The following is a 25,232-nucleotide window of genomic DNA, read 5'->3' on the forward strand; positions in this document are numbered from 1 at the left end:
TCTAAAATGGGTCTTATGTGGCGTCTACAATGAGATTTTAAAGAGACTTAGGCCGGTATTCATAGTCCGATCTTATATTTGAGATCGTCTTAAGTTCGAGCTTGAAATGCTACGCAGCTATTTGATTGGTTGAATGAGGTCTTAAGTCAACCTCCAAGCAGACTTAAGACGATCTTAAATATAAGATCGGACTATGAATACCGGCCTTAAGGCCGCAGCACACACTTTTGCATAAGCGCATAACCATAAGCATAAGGAAATTGATTGGTCCCCAAATATATGCATAAGAAAATGAACCAATCAATTTTCTTATGCTTATGATTATGCGCTTATGCAAAAATGTGCTGCGGCCTTTACGCCTTACAACCTTATGCTACGGCTATTGTAGAATGACCTTTAACACGTCATCTACAATGGCAGTAGGATTAATGGATTAAAACTGTGACTTAAAAAATTGACCAATCACAGTCAAGCGTTAAGAGAATACTCGACTGTGATTGGTCAATTTATTAAGTTACAGCTTTAATTCATTAATCCTACCGCTTAAGCGTTGTCTACAATGGGTGCTTTCCATTTAGCGACACAAGTCGACACAAGTGTCATTCTATCTTTGTTTATTGTTATTCATTGAAAAAAAATAGAATGACACTTGTGCCGACTTGTGTCGCTAAATGGAAAGCACCCAATGGCAGTAGGATTAATGCATTAAAGCTGTAACTCAATAAATTGACCAATCATAGTCGAGTATTCTCTTAATGCTTGACTGTGATTGGTCACTTCCTTAAGTTACAGCTTTAATTCATTAATCCTACTGCCATTGTAGATGACGTGTAAAGGCCCGTCTACAATGGCAGTATCAGTAGGTCGTAGCAGTTGTAAACGAAATGAACTAAATCCATTTCCTACGGCTACGATGTATGTTCTACGGCGAACGCGCAATCAGAATTAAAAACGCAGAATTCTTCCGTGACTGCGTATGCGCAACCGCCGTAGAACTCACGAAAACCGTAGGAAATGGATGTGGTTCATTTCGCTTACAACTGCTACGACCTACTGATACTGCCATTGTAGACGGGCCTTTAAGCGTCGTCTACAATGGCAGTAGGATTAATGAGTTGAAGCTGTAACTCAAGAAATTGACCAATCACAGTCGAGTATTCTCTTATGCCCGATTTCATCAACAGCGTTTAACTTTAATCTTAGTTTAACTCACTCTTTATCTCCTTTTAACTCTTCCTTTAGAAAGAGACAAAGAGTGAATTGAACTAAGATTAAAGTTAAACGCGGTTGGTGAAATCGGGCCTTAATGCTTGACTGTGATTGGTCAATTCCTTAAGTTAGCTTTAACCCAGAGCTCGGCAAGAACTACACATTTCGGCCGATTTTCAGCTGGCTCCGCTTAGCGCGTCCCCCCTTACCTCGCCGTCCCGCGCAAAGCCAACGAGCCGCTCGGCGCTCAGGAGCGGACGTATGGCAATAGCTTTCCACGTCACCCATGAGGTACTATTGTTGACGCGTTTTTTTGAAGTGGTATCCTCAGTAGACCTAATCCACTGATGAAACGACCCTTTAACTAATTGCACGGAATTATAAATAATAATTGATATGATGAATATTTATGACTTTCGGGATTTTTTACAAGCGAGATCAGAAACATTTATTTGCATACGGCATGTAGCGAATCGCATAAGACGTGATAAACTTTATCGTCTTATGTAATTAGTTAAAGAGTCATTTTAGTCATCAGTGGATTAGGCCTACTGGGGATACCACTTAAAAAAAAACGCGTCGATAATAGTATGGGTGACGTGGAAAGCTATTGCCATACGCTCCTGAGCGCCGAGCGACTCGTAGGCTTTGCGCGGGACGGCGAGGTAAGGGGGGACGCGCTAGGCGGAGCCAGCTGAAAATCGGCCGAAATGTGCAGTTCTTGCCCAGCTCTGCTTTAACCCATTAATCCTGCCATTGTAGACGACGCTTTATACACTGTTTATTATCAGCGTGAGTTCCTGATTGGCTTCCTGCTTTTTTGCTAAGGTGTGAGTGCGCCTGCACTTCAATTTACAGTGGATTTTTATTGTGAATAATTTTTATAAAAAAGACATGAACATTTTGATCTTATACACGAAAATTATAATTTATTATATTTACGGATATAAAATATTGTAGAATAGATTTTTTTGTGTTATAGGATTAGTTAACATCTTGTGTATAATAAGGTTAGCAACATTATATGTATCATAATGAAATATAAATTATTTATATATAATGTTTATATATAAAGTGTTGTGATCCTAAAAGATAAAAAATTAATTTTTTAGTAAATATATTTTATATATTATAATAATAAAATCTAAGAAATATATAGATTTGCTCTATTTCTGTTTTATTTGTATATTTTCAAAGCTTTGCGTTAGAAGAAATGTTTGTATAATAGTTTCTCCTCAAGTATGAAAATATTAATTTCCTATTTTATATATATACATATATATATATATATATATATATATATATATATATACGTATTTATATGATAATTTGTTTTTGTATCTTTATCTATATAAAATATAATTATAGATATAATTTTTAGTGGTATTAATTTTTTCAGATATAAAATAAATGGCAGTGTATTGCAAAATATATCGGCCACTATGGTCCTGGTGCCGTAAATTTCACAGAAGTACATATTTTTTATTAAATCAAATTCCTAATAGCAGGAAAATCGTCCCTTTAAATATTATTATTTCGGAAAATACAGATGTTTATAAGAAAATGAAGGAAAATATATCAAATATAGAATGGTCGAGCATACGAGAAGAACTTCTTCAAATTCAACAAATCACTCCAGCCATTGTAGATACCACAATTATGGACATATGTCTTAAAGATTTTGAAATAGACACAGCTATTGCATATTTTAAATTTCTGAGAGGAAACAATTATCCTCTGAATGTGGCAGTGATCGGAAAGTATCTAAGACTCTATTATCTGAAACGCAATTCATTGACTGATGTAGATAAAACAGAAATTATAGAAACATATAATGCCCTAAGACAGCAGCATACATATTTAGATTCTGTTACAGCTGAACATTGTATAGTGAGCTTGTGCTTAACAGATCAGTGGGAAAAAACATTTGAAATAATGGAAATGATAAGGATTACTACTCATCTAGGTGCAACTGTATATTCTGCAATAATTGCTGCAGCATTTAGAAACCAAAAATCTGATATTGCATGGAAAATGTTATTAGAAATGACATTACACAGATTAAGGCCACAAAATGTTGTGTATACATCACATCTGCAATATTGTGAACTAGAAAAAACAAAAATTAATGATAGGATAGAAGAAATGTTTAAATTTTGGGCTGAACACAGTATAATGCCACATAATCATATTATGAATGCATATGTCAATACAGTTACTAAATATGGCTGGTCTGTAGCATCCACAACTATTTCCACTACGTAAGCATTATTTTATTATTATTTTAATATTTGATTGATTTAATTATTTAATTATTATATTTTATTATCTTTTTTTTATTATATTTTATTATATTTGATTGATTTAATTATTTTATTATTATATTTTATATTTTTTTTTATTATATTTTATTATATTTTATTATATTATTTAATTTTATTCCTCATTTTTAATAATTTAGAATTTAAAAATATAATAGAATTTTAAAAAGAAAAAGAGAATTAAAATTAGAATTTTAACATAATTGTATTCAATTTTAGTAATTAAGATTATAATTACAATTTTAAACTTAACTGAAATATAATTAGAATTTTAATAATTAAAATTGGAATTTTAAATCAATAGTTAAGATTTTCATAGATGCATATTCTTTCTGTTTAGGGGGAATTGTAGTCATTGCAATCATTCTTTGTCAAAGATAACATTCAGTGACAAAAATTTTCAGGATCTAGCTGAGTCTGTAATGAACAAAGTAATTATAGGATCAGATATTTATCGCAAGACCAATCCACGAGAATTGCAAAGATTCAAAAAATTTATTGAGGACACTAAACCTTATGACATAGTGATTGATGGACTCAATATAAGTTACATTCAAAATAATTGCACACCTATATTAGAAACGGTAGTATATATTTTTGTTAAAATAATAAATATAAATATAAATAATATATAAATATATTAGTATATATTATATATATAACTATTTACATATATTAGAAATTATTACATTGTTATTAAAGAGAAGAAACTTTTCTTCTATTGCATTTTTTTAATTCAATTTTATATAAATTTATAAAAATTTATAAAAACATCGTTTATTACAGTTGCTTAATGTGATCGAATACTTCAGCAAACGTAGAAAAAGGATACTTGTATTAACACGAAAACATCAGAAAAAGCTGCCTAGTTTCAAATATATAGAAAAACATGCATTTGTCTTTTTTACAGATAACTTGTAAGTATTGAATTTTAAGAAGTACCAGAGTTTTCTTGAATTTATGTAAAAATGTTATTGTATAATATATAATTAATAGTAAAAAATAAAATTGTATATACATAAATTTTTAATACATAATACATAATACATATTTAATACATATGCAAAATTACATGAAATTTTTAGGTCTGCTGATGATCCTTATATGCTATATGCAACCATGTCAAGTGGCAAAAATGCAAAGTTTGTATCATTAGATTTAATGCGACAGCATAAGCACAGTTTAAAAGACCTGCCTTTGGAAAAAGAATTTAAGAAATGGCAATGCTCACATCAGTATTTTGTTAAGAAGAAAAGTGCAACCAGCATATATATACAGGAACCTTTCGTTTATGTACCGACTGCACATAAAAATGGTGATCATTGGCATGTGCCTTATGTCAGCGATGATTCTACCTATGCAGAAACGCTTGAATTCCCAGATAAATGGTACTGTTTAAAGTGCAGTAAAAATAAATGATTATGATATAAGAAAATAAATTTTGCTACTAACTATATTGGTTGTTTTAAAATAAGGATAAAAGTTTCCTTGTTGAATTTCCACTTTCAAATGGTATAATCTCATCCTTTTTTTTGTAATTTTTGTTACAGTGAGAATTTTGTAAATATATTTTTATTATTTTCTTTTATTAGCGAGCTTGTTTTATTGCAGAGAGATATTAATAATTTCAATCAAAAATATGTCCATTTATCTTATATGGGATGGTATTAAATCAGGATTGAGCATATAAATTATAATAATCTTTACACATAAACATTGTATTGTTCTCTATAACATTAGAAACATTTTATTTATTTTGTCATTTAATCAAATGATCCATGATTTAAACATAACGATATAATTTTAATATTCTATAATGAAAATGAAAAGTCAAAGGACGAACTAAATTTTATATTGAAAAAGAATGTCAAAATACATATTATATTAACATAGTTTATAATTATTAATTATTATTGAAAAAGAATATAAATATATATTATATTAATACATATTATAATACGTTTTATAATATATTTATTTTTGTATTTTGATATTTAATGTATAATAGTTTACATGCCTTGCATATTTACATGGAAATATTAATTTTTTGACATTTAATTTATAATAGTTTTTTTACATAAGGCCGGGTCTACAATAGGTAATTTAAGCATTAAGCCTTAAAAAATTGACCAATCACAGTCGAGTATTCTCTTCATACTTGACTGTGATAGGTCAATCTCTTAAGGCTTAAGGCTTAAATTATCTATTGTAGATCCGGCCTAATGTAAATATTTAAGGCTATAGGCCGCAGCACACACTTTGGCATAAGCGCATAACCATAAGCATAAGGAAATTGATTGGTCTCCAAGTATATGCATAAGAAAATGAACCAATCAATTTTCTTATGCTTATGGTTATGCGCTTATGCAAAAGTGTGTGCTGCGGCCTTATAGCATACACTTTCCATAAGACATAACAGTAAGGTTTCAACCAATCGCGTTGCTCAATTTGGTTACGGACGGACAAATTGAGCAACGTGATTGGTCGAAACCTTACTGTTATGTCTTATGGAAAGTGTGTACTATAAGGCCGCAGCACACACTTTGGCATAAACGCATAACCATAAGTATAAGGAAATTGATTGGTCCCCAAGTATATGCATAAGAAAATGAACCAATCAATTTTCTTATGCTTATGGTTATGCACTTATGCAAAAGTGTGTGCTACGACCTTTACACGTTACGCGGAAAATATCAGTCTAGGGCCGGTATTCATAGTCCGATCTTATATTTAAGATCGTCTTAAGTCTGCTTGGAGGTTGACTTAAGACCTCATTCAACCAATCAAATAGCTGCGTAGCATTTCAAGCTCGAACTTAATGGTGCGGTCCCATGATACGGAACGTATGCGCAATGCGGAATTGGCGGAACGCTCGTGATTGGTTTAACCTGTTTTACGTTTGTTCCGCCGATTTCTATCCGCAAGTTTCTATTTTATACACATTTTGTGCGGAACTTCGAAATTGTGTGTATGATGAAAAATGTCGAAACAGCAGATATCCGTAAGAATATTATTAAAAAATATTTTAAATAAGAGTGTAACAAGGAATGGTCCAACTAATGCTAATAATGCTAATAATGCGTGCAAATAATTGAGGTGCCATTCTAAAATAATCCATATATTTTTCTGTGTCTTCGATCAGCATTTCCTTTACAAGATTCTCACTTGCTCCTTGTTGGAATCTTCTTTCTAAGATGAATATAGGTCGCATCCAATATTTTCGTCATTTTTTAATATTTTCATTTCTTTTTACAATTATATACAATGACTATAATTTTATAATCTTACGGCGTAATTCATTCTTTTCAAATATACACCAACTTTGTTTTAATTTACTTAACAATCTACAAATAATAATAAACAATTTTTCAGAATCCATATTCAATATTAAGTTGTTGTCAGTTTTGAAAGTTATATATGAAATTCATGAATTTTTTGACATATATGTGTGAATCCGATCCGCATAAATTTGTATTTCCTATGTCCCATGCAGCGGAAAATACGGAAGCGTAATTTGCGCGAGCCAATAATGTACGCTGTTCCGATATAGACAACAAAACAATCTATGGGAAAGAATCTTGTGATTGGCCAACATCAATTGCGCTTCCGCGTTTTCCGCTCCATGGGACATAAGAAAATATATTTCAACGGAACGCAATTGACGGAATGTCTGTGATTGGACGAACTTCGTTCCGCCAATTCCGCATTGCGCATACATTCCGTATCATGGGACCGCATCATAGACGATCTCAAATATAAGATCGGACTATGAATACCGGCCTATGTTATGTAAGTCAATGGCCGGTATTCATAGTTCGATCTTATATTTGAGATCGTCTTAAGTTCGAGCTTGAAATGCTACGCAGCTATTTGATTGGTTGAATGAGGTCTTAAGTCAACCTCCAAGCAGACTTAGCCCGGGTCCACAATAGGTAATTTAAGCCCTAAGCCTTAAGAAATTGACCAATCACAGTCAAGTATGAAGAGAATATCTGACTGTGATTGGTCAATTTCTTAAGGCTTAGGGCTTAAATTACCTATTGTAGACCCGGGCTTAAGACGATCTTAAATATAAGATCGGACTATGAATACCGGCCAATATAGCGATTTAATACTCGATGCTCATTGGTCCATATGGTCTTATGTTATGCATATGCACCTATGCAAGTTTGTCTGGATAGGCCCTTAGCTTAAACAAATCGACCAATCACAGTCGAGCAACAAGGCAGCCATTGTCTTATTGCTCAACTGTGATTGGTCGATTCGTTTAAGTCTTAAGTTTACTGTCTAAATTTCTTTATGTGCTCCAGGCTTGAATCGTCTCATGAATATCAGCCTAATCGACTGCAAAACTCCCACATAACGGAGTCGCTCCAGTCGTGATTTTATGATCGGCTGAGAGGTTTAGATTGCGTACAATAATTTTACAGAGCGTGATTGCTGGACACAACATCACGTTTTCTCTCGCTGACATTCCGTCCGATTTCTCGTGAGCGCGTTTCTCGCATCACTCGGTTGTGACGTTTCTCGCTCTAAACCTCGCAAGACATATGACATTTGCTGATCGAGACCTGGCACTCGTGTCTCGCCATTTTTGTCCGCGTTGTCCTGAGAACGGTTTCGGAGAACGAAATCTCTCTCGTCTTCGACCATTGCCCCATTTTTTTGCCGCTCAAAAAACAGTCGTAAGAGCAACCTTTTCCTGAAATTGCGACATTCTAGTATTATTGGTCGCGCGTAAAAATCATATTCTTTGTTCCCGCGAGAGAAAGAGAGACCGGTCCCTTTCCACAGGACCTCTCTCAACGATATCCCAGGATATATAATATCTAAGGATTTCCGCGAAATATTCTAGCAATCTCCCTGATCCACCGGTGGGATGCTACATTGAAGCAAGATAGCAATCTTGCATGGACCATTCGCAAGAGTGAGTATAGATTATTTTTTTGTACAATTTGCAGGATTGGGGCTGGAAAAAAATTATAAATTCTAGTTTTTAGTGGAAATTCCGGGCTTTATTTAAGGGAATAAATTGACGAAAATTACTAATGCGTAAAAAATAACTAATATGTAACAGTAAAATTAATATTTATAATTATATAATTTAAAATATATAAATATTAAAATATATAAATATTAAAATATATAATTTAATATTTAAAATTAATATTTAATTAATATTTATCTAACTTTATTTACAAAATATTATTTTTGCTTTAATAAAGCAAACTTTAATCACTATAATTCAGAAAAATAAAATTAATATAGTATCAAAATCTTTTTTTAATTCAAATTAATATGCGAAATTTTTAAAACAAAAACTTAGGAGATATAAATATTATTAAATTTTGGACTTTAGTTTAATAAGAAACATACAATAGTAACAAAATTAAAAAGTTTTACCTTTATGGATCCGATTTATTTTTCAATATTTTTTAAGAAATTAATCTTTATAGAGAGAATATATATGTAGAAATAAAATACAATTATTAAAATATAATGTACAATAGAAATAAAATACAATTATTAAAATATAATATATAATTTTATATGCAGAATAAAATAAATTGATCGATATAACCAAAACGCATAGTTAGATTTAACAAAGTATGGAATAATTACATTTAGTGAATAAAAATAAGCAATGATACATTACATATGATGCGATATTGCCTTTATTTAGAATCATCACTCAATTTTTTTCTTATCTTATCATATGAATTTGTCGCATTTTCTAAGGAAAAAATGTGTCAATCTTACAAAAGATTATTTTACAAAAATTACTTTATATTTTTATGATATTTTTATAAATCTCAATAATGCCTTCTTATCTGGCATAAAACCATAAAACTAGAGGTGTTCAGTTTAAAACATAAGTTTGAAGCATAAGTTTAATTTTAAAAATTTTAGTTATTAATAAAAGATATTTAAGGGCATTAATTAAAATAAAACATCTTGTATATGTATGTGTATATATGTGCATTTAATCATTTCATTATTTAAATTATTTTTCATATAAATTTTAAGAAAATAGATGTTTCTCTTTGTAATAAAATCTATTAAAATTAATTGTTTTTTTTACATTTTACACACACACACACACACACACACATATATTATATACATATTTGTATTATATACACATCTTATTTTTCTTCATAATTTATATAAAAGATGTCAGTTTTACATAAAGAAAGAAAGTTCATACATTGTGTTCATTTAATTGTTAATGTATGTATTATACATGTGAACTTTTGTGAAAGCAATCTCATTGTCAGACATATTGATATTTATGATACATTAAAATAAATATGTAACATCATATTGTAGAGCAATAAAACTTTAATTCTATTCTTAATTTTAATTTTAAGTTTTAATTATAAGTTTTAAGATTTAATTAAAAAATTAAAGGAGTAATTACTTTTTCAAAAAATAGTGATAAATGTTATGAAAAGAGTTAATTATTTTATAATACATTGTATATATTTAACATACATGCAAACTTTTAATATGCAATGTCAATTTAAAAAGACGATAGCCTTGAGAAAGTTATCGCTTAAATTCAAGCTTTATATAGAAGTCTTTATTACTAACATTTGCAAGATTATTTTTAGTATTTTTAGTATTTTAATATTTATTTTAATATTTATTTCTAGCATTGCGCTATATAGTAGTTAAATCATTTTTAATATGCTATAGACATATTGAAAGTGAATGATTTGAGCATCAAGTTTCATTACATTAAATCTTGGCAAAGACTAAATTAGAATTAAGAATTTATTAAGCATTACAAAATGATCATTATTTACAAGTATATATATATATATATATATATATATATATATATATATATACACACACACACACACATATACACACAGGGTGTCCCAAAAGTCTCGGACCGGTCGAATATTTCATAAACTATACATTTTAGAAAGAAATGTTTCAAACAAAAGATGTATGGCTTGAAGGGGGCCATCAGATAGTGGCAATGATTTGACCTCGGAGAGTCATTTGAAGGTGACGTAAAGATCACCTTCGATTTCTTAAATGGAACCCCCTATCTCAATATTAGACTGAAAAAGATAATACATATTTTCTGAATTACTATGTTTAATTCTTTGGATTCTGATCGCGTTTGTTAGCTTTTTATTTTGCACTTTTAATTGAATTTTGTTAGTTATTTTAATTATTTAATTATTTAATCAATAAGATGTCTTATTAATATACATACAAAAGATGTGTTAACAATCTGCGATATGTTTTTTTCTCTTATTCATTATAACGCATAGCACAATTGTCAGATCAGAAAATCTTCTATGAATATTTTGTTTACATAAATCTGTGTTTACATAAATCTGTGTTAACATAATTTTAATTAATTCATCGATTAATCAATTAGTGAAATAATTTATAAACTCTAATCACTTTCTAAATTAAAGATCTTTTAAAAAAGTATAGAAAATTAGAATTGTTTATTATTTTTATATATTAAATATTTTTCTTATTCAGAAAGAGGAAAGGAAGAGAAAGAGAGAAAGAATTTCACATTATAGAACACACACAAAAATCTAATATATAAAATATATGAAAGCAGCACACATCTGCTTAGCATTGCACTTATATAGATAATAATTTGTCAGTGTAATAGCATAATGTTGTACTATGTAGTTCAGTGTTGTGTCGTCATGTTATGAGTCATCAAATGTCAGTTACTGTATTTTTTACTAGATTGCGATTACAAATCGCATAGAACTTTCTCACTACGCGAAGTTTCCGAGACGCTATAAGAAAACTTAAACATTTTGCATTTATGCAAAAGATTTGCAAAAAATCTTTATAATAACATATTAAAAGTATTAGATAATTTGAAATATAAAAATTTTTATTTAAAAAATTTTTATTTTTATTTAAAAAATTTTTATTTTATAAGTATAATGTACAATTTTGAATTATTTTTTAGTTTAACATCAATTCTTTTATTATTAATTGAATGATATTTATTTTATTATTAATTTTTATTATAAATAAATAATTTATTTATAATTATTATTAATTTTATTATCAATAAATTATTTTTAATTTTTATTAAAAATAATAATTATTATTAATTTTATTATCAATAAATAATATGAAGTCAACGTATCTTTACAAAAAGTATATTTCGTTATACATTTTATTTTTTTCTAATATAAGTTTGTTATTTTATTTAATAATATAAAAATAACGTATACGCACACGCATATATACAGGTCTATAAAAAAATCTCGAAGTCCTTAAATATCTTGAAACATAAGCCTGTTTGAGAAAAAGTTTTAATATAAAAGTAAGGTTTTAAACAACGCACTTACATCGCAATGCTGGTAAGATAAGACCTTGAATAGCATTATTAAGATTACGTAAATGTTAAAAATATAATTTTATGAAAAACGGTTAGTAAGATACATAAATGGAGTATAGTTTATAACATATTTTATTTAAATATATTAACAAAAACGTTGTAATAGAATAAAACAATTTTTTGATGTAAAAATTTTCAAATTTCTCTAATTTTCTAGGAAAATTTAATTTAAAAAAAAATTAAATTGAATTATTCTCACTTAAATATTAGATTTGTTGTGCTAAGTTTTCTATAAATTTTTTAATTCTATTGTAAAGTTTATAGATGAGTAGAATATTATTTACAAAATATTATATATATTATATGTTACTTGCAATACTTCTCTAGGATGATCCAAATGTAAAAATTTTATATTACTCATAATATTACTCATATCATATACAGAGCGTTAGAGAAGTCTGGAAACGGTCAAATATCTCGAAAACGAAACGTTTCTGAGAAAAATGTTTCGAATTAAAGTTGTAGGGTTTTAAAAGTTCTCTTCAATGATCATATCCGTTTGACCTTGTGTGGAGAGGTCAAGGCGAGGTCAAGGCCAACATGATTTTTTTAAAGGAAAACCCCATTTTTTATTGCATATTCTTGTAGCTTATCTCGAGAGCTTTCCAAAACACTATAATTAAATATTTTTTCATTGAGTACTTTTCGAATTATGAGGCTTAAAATAATATCTTAATTTTACATAAACCTTAAATTATCTAGTAAAATATTCATTTTTTTATTATCTTATCTTAATACTTTTATGTACAAAATAATGAGAAGAATCAATTGGTGTAAAGAAAACACATAGTTATTTTTAAGAAAAAAATATGTAATTGTTAATTGCAAATTACATTTTTTTTCTTCGAAACAATTATGTGTTCTCTTTACACCAATTGATTCCTCTCATTATTTTGTACATAAAAACATTAAGGTAAGATAATCGAAAAATGAATATTTTACTAGATATTTTATGGTTTATGTAAAATTAAGAAATAATTTCAACTCTCGTAACTCGAAAAATACTCATTAAAGAAATACTTTATTAAAGTGTTTTGAAAAGCTTTCGAGATAAGTTACAAGAATATGCAATAAAAAATGGGGAGCTCCATTAAAAAAAATGGAGATGACCTTGAAATCTCTGAAACACTTCCACCTACAAAAAAATTATTAGTAGCATATTACGACCTTCTTGGTACTGTACAACTTTTATACGTATAAAATTTTTGTATCTCTAAAAATAACGGAAATATTCCAGGTGGACAGAGTTATTGGTCCGCCCTGTATATATATATATATATATATATATATATATATATATATATATACAGGGTGGACCAATAACTCTGTCCATCATCTGTCTGTTATGAGGGTTGAAATTATTTCTTAATTTTACATAAACCATAAAATATCTAGTAAATAATTCATTTTTCGATTATCTTACCTTAATGCTTTTATGTACAAAATAATGAGAGGAATCAATTGGTGTAAAGAAAACATACAGTTGTTTTTAAGAAAAAATATGAAATTGTTAATTGCAAATTACATATTTTTTTTTTAAAACAACTATTTTTTCTTAATCTAATAAATAAATATTATTTCTTAATCTAATAAATAAATATTCCAGGTGGACAGAGTTATTTGTCCATCCTGTATAATTAAAAATTATTAGTTTGATTTGGAAACATATCCTATATATATATTAATTCAATATTAATCTATTCCTGTAGTTTTGCATGAGGATATTGTGATTTACGATATTTCACTTGTGCAATTCTACAGCTCGAATTTTATAGAATAAACGAATATTACGGCGCAGGCGTTGCGCACTTTCCACCCCCACTGATACTAATGCACCCTCTCTCTGAGTAGGGATGGGTTCGACGCGGAGGGTAAGCTAAGGCGAGTCTTCAGTGAGAAACTAAACGCGAACTCGCGCGTTACGGTTCCCGTAGCGATCGAAATTACACACAACACACACACACACATATACACACATATACAGACAGGGTATATGTATCCCTTCCTATTTATACACACATATATATATATTTATATACGTATATGTAGATATTTATATACTATCAATATTTTTGTACCGATAATTAAATGACTTTTTTATCTCAATATACGTCCATAAAAGAAGAAGGATCATTGTGTACATAGATACATATATGGTGTGAAGTTAATAGGTGCGGCAGAGTTCACCGTTATCGATGGGTAGAACGGATATGTCAAAAACGCTCAATGCCTATAGAATGTGAGTAAAGTGTGTAGAATTTTTTTCACCTCAATCTTCTATCATTAATTTCTTCATATAATTTCCTCATATATAATCACATATTGAAAATAATAAAAGAGTCTTTGATCGCGAAATTATATCAATAAAGTGTATTCGAAGCAGTAATTTTACGTTAGCGACTTTTTTTCTGTTGAAGCTGTATATATTCACATTTATTTAAGATAGATTTATGTTTATTTTATAATTTTTTTTAATTATTTTTTTATTATTTATTTATAATTTTATTTATTTTTTATTTTATGATTTTTTTGCTTCGTTTATTTTTTTATTTTATAAATTCCTGCTTATTTTATACTTCTTATTTATTTTTCCGATATTTCTTTATATACATATATGGCTATTTCATATGTGAAAAATATACAAAGTCATAGCTGAAAGATATATTTACAGATAAGACTAATATGATTGAGGAAATAGCTATACCAAATAATATATAATTGTAATATAGGAGAATGGTGGATGGATTTAATGAAGAAAATTGTTAGGAACCTGAAAGATTAGGTCTGATTTTGTTGAGTTCAAGAGTATATATAAAATTTATTCATATTTGATTGTTATGTATTATTACGTGTACCAAACCTAGGAATTGCACAACTGTTATTGGCGTCGGACGTAAGCATCGATCGGCAGCTCGCATCGTAACGCTGCGACATTATTACGAACATATATATTCAGAACGAAATGTAGATTAGAAATATACGTAATTTTCATACGTGTAAATTGTTAGAAAAGTTTTTTATATTAACGTGTACAAGATATTCATAGGATTTTCGGAAAAACATAAAAAATCTGGAAATCTCAGAGATTTCTTTTGTATTTGATAAAATCAGAGAATTCCCATGGAATTAAAAAAGAATTCTCTTTTTGATAATTTTTTTAAACAGTCGGAAATTCGTCGATAAGCGAAGTTGTTTTATATGTATGTATGTTTAAAATATATTATAAATATATATCTCTTTATATTTAAAAATGTCCTAATAAAATATTGAATATATATTCTTTTTAATATATATATATACAGGGTGAGGCATCTAAAACAGGCCACCTGAATAACTCCGTTGGTAAGCCGAATATAAAAAAATTGTTCAGACAAAAGTTGTATGGTTTCAAGGGGGACATATGATGGTGTCATTAGTTTAATCTTGAAGAGCCACCCGAAGGTCACGTGAAGGTCAGCTCCAACTTTTTAAATGGGACACCTTATATGCTTTTGCATATTCTTGTAGCTCATCTCAAGAGCTTTCCAAAACACTACAATTATGTTAGTTTTCATTAAATACTTTCCAAGTTATGAGGCTTGAAATCATTTTTTAATTTTACATAAACCGTAAAATATCTTGTAAAATATTCATTTTTCGATTATTTTACCTTAATACTTTTATGTACAAAATAATGAGAAGAATCAATTGGTGTAAAGAAAACACATAATTGCTTTGAACAAAAAAATGTAATTTGCAATTAACAATTACATTTTTTTGTTCGAAGCAATTATGTGTTTTCTTTACACCAATTGATTCTTCTCATTATTTTGTACATAAAAGTATTAAGGTAAAATAATCGAAAAATGAATATTTTACAAGATATTTTACGGTTTATGTAAAATTAAAAAATGATTTCAAGCCTCATAACTTGGAAAGTATTTAATGAAAACTAACTTAATTGTAGTGTTTTGGAAAGCTCTTGAGATGAGCTACAAGAATATGCAAAAACATATAAGGTGTCCCATTTAAAAAGTTGGAGCTGACCTTCACGTGACCTTCGGGTGGCTCTTCAAGATTAAACTAATGACACCATCATATGTCCCCCTTGAAACCATACAACTTTTGTCTGAACAATTTTTTTGTATTCGGCTTACCACCAGAGTTATTCAGGTGGCCTGTTTTAGATGCCTCACCCTGTATATATATATATATATATATATTAAGGTGGCCCCGAACGTTCCAGCTAGACTTCGAGATCTTATATGAAATTTAATTCTGAACAAAAAACTTCCTATAAACATGGGTCGAAAAATGCTTCCTTAAGAAGTTATCGCTCAAAAACCTCTGATAAAAGAAGAACAAAAGGTGAAAAGAAAATGAAATAAAAAGAAAATGAAACTAAATAAATTTCTTGAAAAACGTCTTTATTCATTTTCTATTATTAAAATATGCTATTATACTAAAATATTAGTTAAAAAAAAAATTATTTTATTTTCATAAAAAAAAAAGATTTTTTATTTTTATTTTTATTTTTTATTTTTCGTTTTTATTTTCGTTTTTATTATCGTTTTTTTCAAGAAATTTATTTAGTTTCATTTTATTTTTATTTCATTTTCTTTTCACCTTTTGCTCTTCCTTCATCAGAGGTTTTTGAGCGATAATTTCTTAAGGAAGCATTTTTCGATCCATGTTTGAAAGAAGTTTTTTGTTCAGAATTAAATTTTCTATAAGATCTCAAAATCTGGCTGGAACATTCGAAACCATCCTGTATATATATATATATATATATATATATATATATATATATATATACACGCGTGTGTGTGTAGTAATTTTTAGAGATAAAAAATAAAAATGTTATATAAATGAAAAATGTTTAGTTTATGAAAGTTATTCAGATTTTTTTAGTATACTTGCAAATAACACTTGAAACTTAAATGGTTCTGGGTCTGTCTGTTATTTTAATTAAAAACATTAGAAAATGCATACAAAAAATTGCATATAAAAAATTTTATTTAGAGAATCGCATCAAACAATCTTTAAAATTCTTTACGTTTTAAATAAGAAAACCTGGAAGATCAAGGAATTTTTTAACAAGATAGTACTTTGATATAGCACTAATAAATAATCATGCTTATGTATTATAATTTTCTATTAATTTATTGAAGATTAGAATGAACATCGATCACATATTATGCATACATAATTTTTATCACAAATGTACAAAAGTTTTCTGTGATTGAAGTCTGGTCGTTTTTTTTCCAACAATTTAATTAATTGAGCTTTTATTTTTTTTTAAGGAATAGGATTAGAAGATTGTATTAATGTTAATTGATCACAATATTGTGCGGATTTCTATTATAAATACAATATATGTAAGTGAAAGTTTCTTTACAATTGAAATGTAAGATTTTATTAGATTATTTCCAACAATATATCAATTAATCTTAATTATGATTTATATAATTTTTTAAGAGATTTTTGAAATCAAAATAAATATATAACATTATATAAACATTAATAAATGTTGGTGGAAACTCATTTCTGGCTTATTTAGTATTCTATTTTTTGTTACGAATTAAAATTTTATATAATAATGTTGATTATAAGATATTTTGAGATGCGATTTTATTGCATATACATACAAAAAATGTTTTAAATTTGTAAAATTTAATTGTGTGTTTTGTCACAATTAAAAAGTTGTTTTTGATTTCTTGATAATCAAGAAATTTTCGTGGGAAATTTATTGCGATTTTAGAAAAAATTGGACATGATTTTTATTATCTATTTGTGCATACACATACATCTGTTTATATTCAATTCTTCAGCAAAATATTAAAAATATAATCTTCATTATAATTTTTGATAAAAAAATGAAAATGTGCAAATGAAAAATACTTATTAATTTTATGAAAGCTATTTAATTCTCTTTAATATTTTTAATTTTTTCAAGTATAATAAATGATTTTTCATTTTTCCTTGATATATAAATAGAAAATACCAGAAAATGTACATAATAAAGAAATTTATTTAATAGGTTTGTATTTCAAAATTCTTTAATTGTACTTCAAATTTTGAACAAAAATACTTGATAGATCTGAAAATTTTCGAAGAAGTTTTTTTACAAATTTTTAATAAATACCTGAAAAATTCGTTGTTAATTTATTTTTTTGTTTCTAAAATACTTTGAATTTAATTAATGAAAAAATTAAAGAAAAAGAAAGAAAAAAGGAAAGAATTTCAAAAAGGTATTAAAAATGTAGATGAAAATATAATTTAATGAAAAAAAGATATATCCCTTTTTCTTTAAATCGATAATTTTAATTGATGAATTTTTAATTGTAAGATTTTGATAGAGAAAGGGAGGAAAAAGGGGCAAGTTCTTTCTACCGGTAACGAATGCTATTACAATTTAAGATCGAATTCTCAATCTATTGCGTGCTTATATAAACACGCAATGTCGCCATTACTTCATTTTTTTTCATGCGAATAAAAAAAAACTTTGTAGTTTTAACAATAAAGGACGATGTATAAATAAATTTATTTTACATATATATATATGTAAGATAAATTTTATTTAATCATAATTATTACATTAGCCTTAAAATTTATTAAGTTGATGGAACAATTTTATTGCACTAATAAAGAAAAGATTGTCAAATGTTTTTTTATTTTAATAGAAGAATTAAATAATATAAGCAATTTTTTTATATACTTCTTTTGTTTTAATTTTTTAAAGTTTTTTTCTTTTCTTTGTTTTAAAGAAAAATAAAAATGTAGTCTTATGGTAACTTTATAATTATTGAGTTTTAAGAATTTATATTTTGCCTTTATATTCCTGCTACTTTAATAATTCACACATTTTTTTATATGAAATTTTATATAGACATTTTTCTAATAAACATTTTTAATTAATTAATTTTTTAGACGCGAAAAGAAACATTATTATTATTTTTTTTATTATTTATTTGTATTAATCAATCTTTATTTAATATAATATATTTTAATATAATATCTAGAATTTATCTTCCATTTATTAATTTATATCATAGTATCTTTTAATTTATATTATGATTTATATAATTAATGGCCAATTAATTTGAGGATAAATCCAAGTCAGATCACTCAGATTAATCGATTTAATATAATTACTTCAAAATCACTCGCAAGAAATTGAAAATGATTGAATGATGGAAATACCAGAATTGAACAAATAATCTTGTCACGAGGTCGCCAGGTTCGCTCATAGTGTCGTTCAGTTGTTGGATGAGGTCAAGGTTTACGGATGCCTTGAAAACTTGACTTTGCTCAATACACCCAAGTGTGGGAGTCTAGCATATAAGGATCAAACAAATTCAATCGTAACATTTTTTTAGTGTTTGATTATTTTGTGATAAATATATATAGATATATTTCTTTTGAAATAATTGGATAGCTCTTTCGATATACCAAAAGCAAATGGAAGGACGATTTTTAATTAGAATTAAACTATATGAAAATTTCAAAAGAAATTCCTAATTATCTAAAAATACATGAAATTATTATTCGAAATTTTTCGATTATAATTTTTCTATAGAAAGAGAGAGAGAAAGAGGGAAGACAACCTCTCTTTACCGGTTCCTATTGATTATATTGTAGCAATGCGGATCGTCCTTCTTCACCATCGAATTTTCAACAGCGCTGTACCTCTACAGGTCGATTTACAAAAAGATGATATAATATGAAAATCTATTTTTAATAAATTGTGAAAAAAATTTTACAAGACAAATTCATTATAATGCTATTAAATTTAAAAAATTAAATATTTAATGCTCAAACTATTGTACATGTAATTTCTTGATGTTACAAAACAATTTACGAGAATGTACATCTTAGAATCTGATTTTTGAGAAGATTTAGAATGAAAAATTTGAAATGAGAGCGATTTTGAATAATACTTTCGAATATATTTAAATTATCGTATATTTTTAAACACTTTGGGAGGATTACAAAAGTAGTCTTTTTTTTTTGTGAAACAATTTTTTTCTCACATTCATTTCTGCCTTGCATTAACTGGAATTTTTTTTTTGCTGAATTTCTTATATACCTTTCTTAAAGCTTTTTTGTTTATTATTTTGCGTAATTTCTGCTTTTGATTTATTTTAATGTTATTGCGACTTTTTTATTTGCTGTTTTTCTTAGTTTATTCTATTTTTTATTATCCCGTAATATTTTATATTTTATTCTATAATTAATTACTTTCATAATAATTGTATATTATATATATATATATATATATATATATATATGTATATATGTATATATATACAGGGTGAGGAAAAAGTATGGAAACCCCTAAATTTTTCGAAAACTATGCATTTTAGAAACAAATGTTTCAGACAAAAGGTTGTAAGGTTTCAAGTAATACATTCCGTAGCAATCAGTATAACCTTGAATAGCACCGTTAAGGTCACATAAAAATCACTTTGAATTTTTTAAATGAAACCCCCTATTTTTTATTACACATTCTTATAACTTGTTTCAAGAGCTTTCCAAAACACTATATTAAAGTGTTTTTTCATTGAGTACTTTTCGAGTTATGAGGCTCAAAATAATTTCTTAATTTTACATAAACCATAAACAATAATATATTTTTTCTTCAAAACTATGTTTTTTTATTACATTAATTGATTCTTCACATTATTTTATGCATAAAAGTATGAAGGTGAGATAATAAAAAATGAATATTTTATTAAATTTTATGGATTAGGAAAATTAAGAAATGATTTCAAGCCTCATAACTCGAAAAGTACTCAATGAACAAACACTTTAATATAGTATTTTGGAAAGCTCTTGAAACAAGCTATAAGAATGTGTAATAAAAAGTAGGGGGCTCCATTTAAAAAATTCGAACTGATTTTTATGTGACCTTGACGGCGCTGTTCAAGATCATACTGATATTGCTACATAATGCGTTACTTGAAACCCTACAATTTTTATCTGAAACATTTGTTTCTAAAATGCATAATTTCCGAAAAATTTAAAGGTTTCCATACTTTTTCCTCACCCTGTATATACAGGGTGTCCCAAAACTCATAATCAATCTTTTAAAGACAGATTCCTGGGATCATTTGGAGACAATTTTTCCTCAGCGAAAATGTCGATGAAGACCATCATTTTTTGCATGTTCCCAATTTTTGTTATCATATATCTTTGCAATTAAGCCTTAAATTAAAACTTAACTAAAGTAAACTCTATTTAAAATTAATTGAAGAATGTGGTTTTGTTAATAATTTATTTCTACAAAGCTTAGTTTACGAAAAACCCTTTATTTCCAATCACTTACAATTCGAAAATTATTAGTGCTTCGACATTTTCGTTGAGGAAAAATCGTCTTCAGATCCCAGGAATCTGTCTTTGAAAGATTGATTATGAGTTTTAGGACACCCTGTATGTATATATATATATATATATATATATATATATATATATATACACAATTCTATAATAATATAAAATTTAGAAACTAAAATCTCTCTTTCTGTCTCTTTCTCTTATTTAATGATATAAAGATGTAAAAATATAAGAATAATAAATTAATATATCGAGTATCTCGTCCCGTGAATCGTCCTGTATACGTGTCTGCTCTGTCGGAACGGCAAGAGCGCCGCTTTATCGCAATGCGCCGACGTCGAAATATTGACTCGACGATACCGCATGTTAGAGACCAGCACGTAGACAGCTCTAATACCGCCCTGAAGACATGGGGTAAGTTTTCTCTCTCCTCATCCTCGTCTTTCGTTTTGTCGGCGACTCTTCGATCATGTGTTGCCGATTCATTGCGCGACTTCGAAATTTATCATTAATGTTGTCCTTTTATCGGACTCTTCGATAACCGAGTCCTTCCTCGGTTTCTAATGTCCTTGATACCCCGGAAGCGCTTTAGCCCTTGTCGACCATTTTGCAAAAATAAAACTGTGCTATTTAAAAATATCTGACACATCTGAATGTATAACATGTGAATAATAAATTATCTCTAAATGTATATATGAGGGTGAACATTTTTTATTTATTTTATATTTATATCATTTTTATTTATTTTATTTTATTTAGGTATTTATTTTATTATTTTATTATTATATATTATTTATTTTATTTTATTTAGATATTTATTTTATTATTTTATTATTTTATTATTTTATTATTTAGATAACCATTTATATTTTACCTATTTATATTTTCTGATTATAAAATATAAATATTAAATCTTTTATGATAAAATATAAAATGTGTAGAAAAAAATAAAATTCTTCAGAAAATATTTTTTTGCTTTACAGATGTAGATTAATTTTTGCTCTTATTTTCAGTAAAAAAATCGAAAACATAGGCAGAATGACGGCGATGACGCAGGAGGAAATCGTGGCCGGTGCACGAACGGTCGCTCAAGGCTTGGAAGCACTTCGAGTTGAGCATGGTGGCTTGCTACAGGGCTTGCAAGCTCAGGATGCACCAGCTGCCCGCGACAAGGCTAGTCTGTTGTCCAAGATCATCGAAATGATCGATTTGGGCCTAGGCGAGGCGCAGGTAATGCAGGCGCTAACAAATCATCTGCAAATGGTGGAGGCGGAAAAGCAAAAACTGAGGACACAAGTGAAGAGGCTATGTCAGGAGAATGCTTGGCTCAGAGATGAACTCGCTGGTACTCAACAGAAATTACAAGCGAGCGAACAAGCCGTAAGTATCTATGATATATCACTTTTAATTTATACAGGATGAGGAAAAAGTATGGAAACCCTTTAAATTTTTCGAAAATTATGCATTTTAGAAACAAATGTTTCAGACAAAAGTTGTAGGGTTTCAAATAACGCATTATGTAACAATATCAGTATGACCTTGAACAACACCGTCAAGGTCGCATAAAAATCAGTTCGAATTTTTTAAATGGAACCCCCTATTTTTTATTACACATTCTTATAGCTTGTTTCAAGAGCTTTCCAAAACACTATATTAAAATGTTTTTTTATTGAATACTTTTCGAGTTATGAGGCTTGAAATCATTTCTTAATTTTACATAAACCATAAAATATTTAATAAAATATTCATTTTTTATTATCTCACCTTCATACTTTTATGCATAAATAGATAATGTGAAGATAAGATAATGTGATAAGATAATGTGAAGAATCAATTGGTATAATAAAGAAAAAACATAGTTTCGAAGAAAAAATATTTTATTGTTTATGGTTTATGTAAAATTAAGAAATTATTTCAAGCCTTATAATGCTATTCAAGGTTATACTGATATTGCTATGTAATGCATTACTTGAAACTTTACAACTTTTGTCTGAAACATTTGTTTTTAAAATGCATAGTTTTCGAAAAATTTAGGGGTTTCCATACTTTTTCCTCACCCTGTATACATAACACGATATCTACTGTCCCTGGGAAAACATGGAAAATCTAAAATTCTCTGGGATTTCTTTTATACTTGGAAAAATCAGGCAATTTTTATAGAAGTGTGTTCTGATCCAGGGAATTTTTTTAAAAATTTTCTTTGATGATTTTATTCTCTCCTGTGAACAATCGATAAGTCAAATGAATTATATTTTTAAAATGCAAATATATATTTATCTTCATAAACGTATATTTATCTCTATTTATTCAATCTTCTAAAATATTGAATATAAATTCATTATTGTTATTTTTAGTGATAAAAAAAATGGAAATTTTATCTAAATGGAAAATAATTTTTTTACGAAAGTTCTTCAATTTTTTTTTAGTATATTTACAAATCTCTAGAAATTAAAATTTAAAACGTCTATTAAGCTGGCACAACTATTTTAGCACAATCGAATAAAACTTATATATAAATTTAGTGCTCTTTTGTTGCTTTATTTCCCGATTTTATTTCAGCCGATTTGTAAAGTAAAAAAAAAGTTTAAAAAACCGATATATTTCTTTATCCTAATTTATTGCTAATTAGTTGCTCTATTCCCTCCATATTATTCGCTCCACTTTGAGCTCCAAAAACCCTCAATTACCTCCCAGTACCTCATATTAAAAAAGTGTTATGAAATTGAGAATTAATTAGATATCTCGATCGATAACATTTCAATGATTTTGTTGCTTCATTTTAATGAATTCGATTTTATTGCTTTATGTTTGACTTAAAAAAACTAATTGCGTTAACATATTTTAATCTTGTGAGCAAGCTAGCACTCCTTCGGATCGATTTTTTTAAGTCAAACATGGAGCAATAAAATCGGATTCATTAAAAATGAGCAACAAAATCATTGAAACATTATCAATCGAGATCTGATTAATTCTTAATTTAATAATATGGAATAACTTTGGAGGTGGTTTTCGGAGTTTTAAAAGTGGAGCAAAGAATTGGGAATAGAGCAAACAAATTAGCAACAAATTAGGACTAAAGAAATATATCGGTTGTTTTTGTTTTTTAAATTTTCTCCGAATCGGCTGGAGAACAAAATCGGGAATAGAACAACAAATTAGCAACAAAGGAGCTTTAAATTTATATATATAAGTTTTATTTGATTGTGCTAAACCTCTGATGAAGGAAGAGCAAAAGGTGAAAAGAAAATGAAACTAAATAAATTTCTTGAAAAACGTCTTTATTCATTTTCTACTATTACGTGCTATTACTAAAATGTTAGTTTAAAAAAATTATTTTATTTTCATAACAAAAGAACGATTTTTATTTTTTATTTTTATCGTTTTTTTTTTTTTCAAGAAATTTATTCAGTTTCATTTTCTGAAGTGGCTGTGTCAGTTTAATAAACGTAAATTTAAAAGTTCTGTGTTTTTTTTTCATATATGCGAAAACTATTAGAAAACAGTTTATTTTAATTGATTATAAAACTTTTAAAAATGTAATTCGAATGCATATTAAATTTATATTGTCAAAAAATATTAGTTTGTGTGAGTGAGGAGAAGCCGATAAATGGAAAAGCCCAGGCTCAATTGATGATGCAACACTTTTTTGCATCACAATATAAGGTTTATTTAGATTCTTAAAGAAAACTTAATGACTTTTAAAAAAATTCTATACAGGGTGGCCCCGAACGTTCCAGCCAGACTTTGAGACCTTATAGAAAATTTAATTCTGAACAAAAAATTTTCTATAAACTTGGGTAAAAAATGCTTTCTTAAGAAGTTATTGCTCAAAAACCTCTGATGAAGGAAGAGCAAAAGGTGAAAAGAAAATGAAATAAAAAGAAAATGAAACTAAATAAATTTCTTAAAAAACGTTTTTATTCATTTTCTACTATTACGTGCTATTACTAAAATATTAGTTTAAAAAAAATTATTTTATTTTCATA

At 27.6% G+C, this 25,232-nt stretch overlaps 2 protein-coding genes across 9 annotated transcripts in view; both read left to right on the forward strand.

The window, feature by feature from the left end:
• The first annotated feature begins 1,826 nt into the window (after positions 1-1,826).
• LOC105257307 (mitochondrial ribonuclease P catalytic subunit) lies at positions 1,827-4,978 on the forward strand. 3 transcript variants are annotated; one of them, XM_025407492.1, is made up of 5 exons: positions 1,827-2,219; positions 2,609-3,470; positions 3,871-4,114; positions 4,317-4,447; positions 4,616-4,978. In XM_025407492.1, exons 2-5 carry the CDS (start codon positions 2,620-2,622, stop codon positions 4,947-4,949), a joined length of 1,560 nt encoding a protein of 519 aa, XP_025263277.1. In that variant the 5' UTR covers positions 1,827-2,219; positions 2,609-2,619; the 3' UTR covers positions 4,950-4,978. The 3 variants fall into 3 exon arrangements, with proteins under 3 accessions (XP_025263277.1, XP_025263278.1, XP_025263279.1); XM_025407493.1 differs by having other exon boundaries at positions 1,827-2,037; XM_025407494.1 differs by having other exon boundaries at positions 1,827-2,001.
• A 2,929-nt stretch (positions 4,979-7,907) lies between these two features.
• Positions 7,908-25,232, forward strand: part of LOC105257305 (kinesin light chain) — a 40,846-nt gene continuing 23,521 nt past the window's right edge. For 3 of the 6 annotated variants that reach the window (XM_011267857.3, XM_025407486.1, XM_011267853.3), the window contains exons 1-2: positions 13,988-14,170; positions 22,260-22,626. In XM_011267857.3, coding sequence (XP_011266159.1) covers positions 14,127-14,170; positions 22,260-22,626 — 411 coding nt within the window. In that variant the 5' untranslated portion in view covers positions 13,988-14,126. Of the gene's footprint in view, positions 8,458-13,986; positions 14,171-21,567; positions 21,661-22,259; positions 22,627-25,232 lie in introns of those variants that run through there. The other 3 variants (XM_011267855.2, XM_011267852.3, XM_011267856.3) reach the window with 3 other exon arrangements.

The sequence above is a fragment of the Camponotus floridanus genome, unplaced genomic scaffold (genome assembly GCF_003227725.1).
Source record: "Camponotus floridanus strain SB8 unplaced genomic scaffold, Cflo_v7.5 scaffold179, whole genome shotgun sequence".
Taxonomy (NCBI): Eukaryota; Metazoa; Arthropoda; class Insecta; order Hymenoptera; family Formicidae; genus Camponotus; species Camponotus floridanus.

Bases quoted from the DNA above. Each gene is read 5' to 3' on its own strand.
- LOC105257307 (XM_025407492.1), top strand. From the start codon at position 2,620: ATGGCAGTGTATTGCAAAATATATCGGCCACTATGGTCCTGGTGCCGT. The intron at 3,471-3,870 runs GTAAGCATTATT...CTTTCTGTTTAG, and splicing joins TCCACAACTATTTCCACTAC to GGGGAATTGTAGTCATTGCA. The intron at 4,115-4,316 runs GTAGTATATATT...CGTTTATTACAG, and splicing joins GCACACCTATATTAGAAACG to TTGCTTAATGTGATCGAATA.